The sequence below is a fragment of the Primulina tabacum genome, chromosome 5 (assembly GCF_025594145.1).
Source record: "Primulina tabacum isolate GXHZ01 chromosome 5, ASM2559414v2, whole genome shotgun sequence".
NCBI classification, from domain to species: Eukaryota; Viridiplantae; Streptophyta; class Magnoliopsida; order Lamiales; family Gesneriaceae; genus Primulina; species Primulina tabacum.
In genome coordinates this window covers 6,990,030-6,997,463 of record NC_134554.1, presented here as the reverse complement: position 1 = coordinate 6,997,463, position 7,434 = coordinate 6,990,030, and the positions used below count along the sequence as shown (strand labels likewise).

Below are 7,434 nucleotides of genomic sequence, written 5' to 3'. Positions count from 1 at the left end.
ACATATTGTCATCGTGATACATAAGAGATACCAGTTTTAATTAATTGATAAATAAATATTTTTAAAAATCGATCCAATTATCATATGCAGGTCAAAGAATGATTATTGTCTTATTAAAAAAAGTAAGTTTTTTTGTGAGTCAATTTTACGGATTTTTATTTCTGAAACGGGTAATGTTGGGTTAAATATGCATGAGTGAAATTAGTACTAGGATATGTGACCTTTTGAGAAGTTCTCGTGCATCAAGATGCTGATGTTGGGTCTTTTAATCTAGTTGGCTAAGTGACCATAAAAAAGTGATGTCAAATCTTAACGGGTAATAATGTATCTGCTAAGGACACTGATGAAGATAGGGAAAATGTAAGACTGATCTTTAAGTGATGTGAGACAGTATCAACAGATAAATACGCACTTTTCCGGACTCACGGGCCTATCAACCCTACCTATTAGCACCCAAGTAGGTGATCTATGCGCTGCCACAAATATAAGAAAATAAATTTGCGTTTTGTCTAACAATTATAGCTTTTAGCCTAATTGTAAGTGTTTGATCCTAACAATTGGTATCAGAGCTATGTCTTGAGTTTGAGTCTCTCTCAATAAACATATTTATATACTTATTGAGGGAGGAATGCTGGGTTAAGCGTGTATTAATAAGAGTAGTACTGGGATGACCGCCTCTTGGAAAGTTCTCGTACGTCAAGTTGCTGATGTTGATTCGCTTGATCTGGTTGACTAAGTGAACAGTAAAACAGTGACATCGGATTTAACGGGTAATACTTTCTCTGCTGGGGATAGGGTCGACAGTAGGAAAACGATAAGACTGATCTTTAAGGGTTGTGAGATAGAATCAACAGATAGACACGCACCTCTCCGGACTCATGGATTTAACAGTCGAACTCATTAGCACTCAAGTAGGTACTATATGCGCTGCCACAAGTATGAGAAAATAAAGTTGCACATTGGCTGACGTCTATATTTTTTGCCTAGTGGTAAGTCATTGATCTTAACAATTAGTATCAAAGCGAGACCATGAGATCAAGTATTCCAAGAATTAGATTTATATACTTATTGGGGGAGTAATGTTGGGCTAAGCATGCACGAGTGAGAATAGTACTGATAAATGTGACTTCTTGAGAAGTTCTGGTGCGTCAAACCGCTGACGTTGTGCCGCTTGATCTGATTGATTATGTGGGCTGTAAAAGAGTGACGTCAAATCTTAACGGGTAATATTGTCTCTACTCGTGACATGGAAGACGGTAGGGAAGGTAAGACTAATTTTTAAATGATATGAGACAGTACCAACAGATAGACACGTACTTTCCCGGACTCATGAGCCTAACAGCCTAACCATTAGCACTCAAGTAGATGCTACGTGCTCTACCACAACTGTAAAAAAATAAAGTTGCGTCTTGGGTAACGGCTATAGCTTTTGGTTTAGTGGTAAGCGTTTGATATTAACAAATAAGTACACAAAAATTTTTGAGATACGATATCACAAGTCAATTTTGTGATACTGATCTCCTATTTGGATTACACACGAATTGACACTTCTCACAGATAAAAATCAATGAGATCGTCTCACAAAAAACTTACTATAATAAGTAATATTTTTGTCATAAAAAATAATATTTTTTCGTAGGTGACACTTGTTTTTGTGTAAAATAATATATATATATATATATATTTTTTATAAAATAGTAAAAGTATAGCAAGTGAACACTAGTTTATATATATTCTAAAGTGAAACTGACCTTGTAAACCGATTAAAATTTCTTTAATACTAGTCAACGGACAAAAAATAGAACAAAGACCACCATTACGTTTGATTTAGGTATATAATAATCTAATGACAAAGCTCGAACATCAAAAGTTTTGTTCTAAGAATGTCTTATTTTCTGCATAAATATTTAGCCCTGCACATATCATTAATTACTTTGAAGGCATCGAAATGGTATTAATTATATACGAATGGTTCTAAAACATTTTAATACTTACACGCACTTATCTCCGTCTGGCCATTAAAATCTGCCATATTCAATTATGGGTTTGTTTAAATTTTGAAATAGAACCGCATAATCTGAAAATATTCATTTGATATAATCTATTCCAAGTGTTTTTAGAATATCAAAGGAGTTAAATATTTAAATAAAAGCATAAATCTAACAGTTGTATTTTTCCTTTTGCTTGCCAATAATCCTTCATTTTCTTTCAAAAACTTTTTTACTTTAATCAACGCAATCGATATTTCCAAAATTGAAAAATAAATTAAAATTTTAGATTTTTTTTTTTTAAAAAATTAGATCTCATCGTTTCATTCAAGCTATAGCTTATATGACTTCACTCAAATCCAACAGATTCAAATGTAAGTAATTGATAACATATCATTCTAAACATCATGGAAGATTATTGCTATCAACGTTTGTCAAAACGACATGTCATAAATAGCATCCCAACAATACAGGTATGTTGAGATCTATGTTTCCATGCTTAACAAATGGAGTCATAGCTTGAGTAGAATTATTATCTAAGTTTCCAATTGTTTGAGGGGGAATTGATTCTCTGGCATTTAGGAATATTCAGGTTTTGGACTACAAAAGGAGACGGAGTCTCTATAATTTTAAGTAACCCTTCAGTACCATGGGGCCTGCTAATTCACATAAAATTTTTAAATATAGCGAACCCATTATTTTATTGATGAAATGTAACTTTAATTAGTTATAAGTTAATTGTTTATTCATTTTGTACAATGGATAAATTTCAAAAAACGATTATACGATAATCTTTAAAGTTGCGTAACTAAAAACTAGACGGTTCTGCTAGTAATATATATATATATATATACGAGGAGAGTTATACACCGATAATACACGTAAATGTCACAAATACGTACCGAATTTCGGTAGTAAAATGGTATTTGTACCTTTTAAATATATATTTATTTGATTTGGAAATGCATGATGATTTTGTAAATTAACCATTCACATAAAAAAAATTAGAACTTGTTTTCCAGAGTGTCATCAACTAAATCAGCAACGGTGGTATCCTCCTCGTCGAAGAAGATATCTCGTAGATTAAACGGGCCAACAACTTGTCGTGGCCCGGCCCAAAGAACGTCTGCAAATTGCTGATGGATCTTTTCAGTCGGGTGAAAAGAATCCCACCACACGTGTTCATCTGCATTGTCACACAATTCATAACTAGTCACTTTCTTTGTCCCTCCACAGGTGAAGAGCCCGGCATAAGGCCCGGTCCCGCAACAAGCGTTCACACCCTCCTTGAAACCTACAAATATTCATCGTATCCATAACCTGAAACCATACTTGTATGCGACGTCGGATGACCAGAATTACAAAATCAGATGGGCAACGACTTAAATTATATTTAGGGATGGTCGAAACATAGAAATTTTATTATTTATATTTTTTAATATAGAGTAAAAATACTTTGGAGGTCAAATTGTATCATTTCGATAATTATCTAGCGGCCACAGGGATTATAGGAGAAGAAGATCATAATTTTAAATGTTCTTTTTTAATTCAAAATATATAATTTATGTTTTGATGAAATTGATTTGGGCATAAATCTAAAGATATGATAGTACAAAATTAGTTGTCTACGGTTCATCCTTGCAAGTGTATCACGAAAACGAGATTAATCTGAAAACTTCATTCATGTTTTTCACATTGGAAAACGACTTCAGGCCACGCCAGATTCATTGGGATCCACAACTTTTAGGCTGGGGGTTATGGAAACCAAAAGCCTATTTGGCTATTTGAAGCGGTGGGACGGAGACATTATTTTTTGGTTGTTTTACTAAAAATAATAACAATGACAAAATGATATAAATAAGATCTTTTAAAAATTTTATGGACAACAAAGCTCGTGTTTTTATCATTTTTTCAACATGGGCAATCATCTTTCCAAATAATTCTAATAATCACTTTAATCATAATATGTTGAATAATTATTATAATTTCAAAATTTTCCACATAGCACGACGAATTTATTTATTTTTGATTCTGTTGCGGTCATGTCATTAACTAAACATACTTGTAAAAAGCATTTAACACGGTCAAATGATAGTTTATGAATTGCATACCGTAGTTGGACGGATTGCTGATACGATCTTGAAGCCAATCGTAGAAATTGGAGTTGGAATACTTGAAACCTTTCAACAAGTGATCAAGAGTTGAGAGGACACTCTCGAGAGCATTATTATGTGCTAATGCAAGAGAATTGGCCTGCTCCGAGCACCCTCCGTTGGCTGCCGGATCGAGAGCCCTTAGCACAGGTAAGCACCCGAGCGGCGACAAACTTAAAAATCCAAATTTTCTCGCACCTTTTGCATATAATTCCTGGCAATTGAATCCTCACGTTTTATTTAGAAAATTTATGCTACACAATAACATTATTCTTGAACAAGAAAATATAAATCAAGATATTGCGTTATGATGTCGTAATAAAAACGAAATAAAGAATTAAAAACCATTGAGAGTAATTGGCAGTTCATAAGTTTTTTGGGTCAAGTTTGGACTAAATTAAGGGTAGATCAAAAAATGAAGGTCTAGTAGAGTAAAACATGAAATTTAATAAACTGACGAATCAATAATCAAATTGGATATTATGCTTGGAGCCCAAATTGTTTTGTAGTTGGGCAACCACCCACGTTGACCATATTATTAGATAATGCAGAATAGGAGAATCAAAATTATCGGACGATAAAACAATTAAATATGTTTGATACTTTCCGAATTGTAATTATTCGAGCCCGACTCTAATTCGATAATTTCAAATATATATCAAAGTTTTTCAATTCAACTTGATTCGTTTATACTCTACTCTTAATGGCTCCGGAAATCAATTTGATCTATAACAATCATTTTGAACCACTAAAACAATTTCCGAGCCAACATGTCTTACATATAAAAAAGAAAAAAAAAAATCATATTGCAATCCATCCAAAAAATTATATTTACATCTAATAAGTGTGTCACTTTATTGATAAACACGTAGATGAACAAGATAAATTATCGATATATAAAAATAGTGTATATATATTTTAAGTAAAATTACTTGTATCGCTTGTGTGAGGTTTCCAATGACCATTCCCAAATATTCTTCGGGGGGATGAAGTTGTTGCATGCTAGGATTTCCAAGATAGCCACCTAAATAATCGTTGCTTCCAATACTAAAGAAATAAACCGCACTTAATATTACTTCCTCTGCTTTTGAGTTTCCCAACTTTCCCTCGAGCCATTTGCGAACAACCTCAAAGTACTTTAGTTGAGTCTTAAGATCAATGGCCTGTTTCAAAAATTTTGGGAACAAAAATCAATAAAAAAATTATAGAATTTTATGCAATAAATATTATAAAGGTCGACGGTCGCCCATCAGGACTAACCCGCCTGCAATCATTCAAAATATATGTTTTTATTTCTCGGAGGGACTCCTTTTTTTTTTTTTGTCAATCAAATAATTTCTAGCTTGAAATGATACATTATGAATATAAAATCGAATGATACTGATTGTATTTATTTATCTGAGAGAGAATATATCACGATTATTGAATTATATTTTGGGTCATGAAAGCGTTTCTTTTGTTTTGTGATCAATATCGAACTATCTGCGAGTTATTGTTAATAAATTGATTTCGAGAATTTCTTCCACTAATTAATTACCTGCCCACTGTTGGTCGATGAAAGAATGCCTGCCCCGCCGGAGGCAAAGTTAACTCCGTGACTATAATCAGCAGATGGATCCAAGAATGGAGGAATTATTGGCAAATTAGCATATTCAGCTATGTAACAAAATGTCAGATTAATCCATCATATGACTACACACACGAATATAGCATAAAAGTAACCTATTCAGTAGTACTACATGCATATATATGAAATTTGATCATACCTATGAAATCTACGGTGATCCGACCATCCGAAAACCGGCCCGTCGAATCCTTGAAGAAGCCATTTTGACCATAAGGCTTGTAATTCGCTTGATTTTCTGGGATCGTATCAATGTAATTGTTGTTTCCAGGATCAACGGACGAGTCCCCGAATATAAAGAATGTCGCGTGACGTTTTTCTGCTGAAACCATATCTGCCTTGAAACTCAGAATGATAGATATAACAATAACGTTGAAAAATATGGCCATGTTGGGATGAGAGTTGCGAAATTGTTGTCTCATTTTGGTTTGAAGTTTGATTAATGGTTTAGGTAATTAAGGTTTTATAGAGTCATTCGGACTTCCTTAAATAATAAATTAACTCTGTAAGGTTGTGACAACGGCGTATATATCAATGCCTTTAAGGAATTTTTTAGTGAATAAATTATGTTAAAAACTGAAAATTAAGAGGATGAAGCTTGGAAATGTTCAGCCCTATTGTCCAAACGTCATCCCTGACTCTTTAGGGTTTTAACTTTTAACATGTTAATCACTGTCATTATAAATATATCGATTAAATAACAAATTGGAGTGGTAAGTTATTCTGAATTGAATTTTGATTTTTTTATTAGTTAAAATTAGATATTAGTATAGTAAATTTTTTCTACATATTTAATTGTTTTATCGTCGTATATTGCTGATGTAATGCTAAAAATTGATTTAAAAAAGTGACAAAAGCTTAAAATAAATCAAATTATTGGATTAAATGTGTTCTTGACTAACTATATGAATAAATCCAATTTACAAGATAAAAATTGATATTTTCCTATATATACATACACATATGTGTGTGTTAAAAAAATTCAACTGTAATGTGCGTATTAAAAAAAAATATTCATCTGTACTACAGACTATTATATTTTAATTTTAATGAACATACTAAAGCTTTTTATTCCAAAATCACTTTGATGCGAATTTGTCCTCTGGATCTCCTTAATGCAATTAACCAAACGACTGATGTAATTTATACAATACCATGTAATTAAATGTAAGACGTTTAAAATGAGTAATTGTGGCCTATAAAGACAAAGTATTAACAAACAATATTTGAATGGAACTTTATTTTAATAATTTTTCCATGCAAAATTTGTACGCTTAAAATTATATTTTGTATTAAGATTTAATGGGATATGTTATTTTTTCATTCCATAATGTACATATTTTTCATTTTTTATCATATCACAATTTGATTCATAATTTAATAAACATGTTTTGGTGTAAAAAAATATATATATATAAATCAAGTTGTCGGTTCTGAACATAGTCGATTCCAAAGCTAAACATCATGCAAGACATTTATTGTACAAATTTTGACATTTATTGTAAGTCAAAATTGATAGAACCAATGCAAGGACACGAGGAACTGGTTTCATGCGGTTGCGGAGAAAAACAAGTACATCAAGCTTTCCTCACAATAATACAAAATCTCGAGAATGTCAAATATGACAATTGAAAGTTTCATGTCACACCTCAGACTCAGACTGTTGCAA

At 32.2% G+C, this 7,434-nt stretch overlaps 1 protein-coding gene across 1 annotated transcript; it reads right to left on the bottom strand.

Moving 5' to 3' along the window:
* Nucleotides 1-2,992: 2,992 nt before the first annotated feature.
* Nucleotides 2,993-6,154, bottom strand: LOC142547832 (GDSL esterase/lipase 1-like). Its single transcript, XM_075656301.1, has 5 exons — nt 5,908-6,154; nt 5,679-5,797; nt 5,074-5,304; nt 4,100-4,355; nt 2,993-3,282 (listed from the first exon to the last, which is right to left on the bottom strand). Exons 1-5 carry the CDS (start codon nt 6,152-6,154, stop codon nt 2,993-2,995), a joined length of 1,143 nt encoding a protein of 380 aa, XP_075512416.1.
* Between the last annotated feature and the right edge of the window lie 1,280 nt (nt 6,155-7,434).

Bases quoted from the DNA above. Each gene is read 5' to 3' on its own strand.
- LOC142547832 (XM_075656301.1), bottom strand. From the start codon at position 6,154: ATGGCCATATTTTTCAACGTTATTGTTATATCTATCATTCTGAGTTTC. The intron at 5,798-5,907 runs GTATGATCAAAT...TTTGTTACATAG, and splicing joins GATCACCGTAGATTTCATAG to CTGAATATGCTAATTTGCCA. The intron at 4,356-5,073 runs GTAATTTTACTT...TTCAATTGCCAG, and splicing joins ACCTCACACAAGCGATACAA to GAATTATATGCAAAAGGTGC.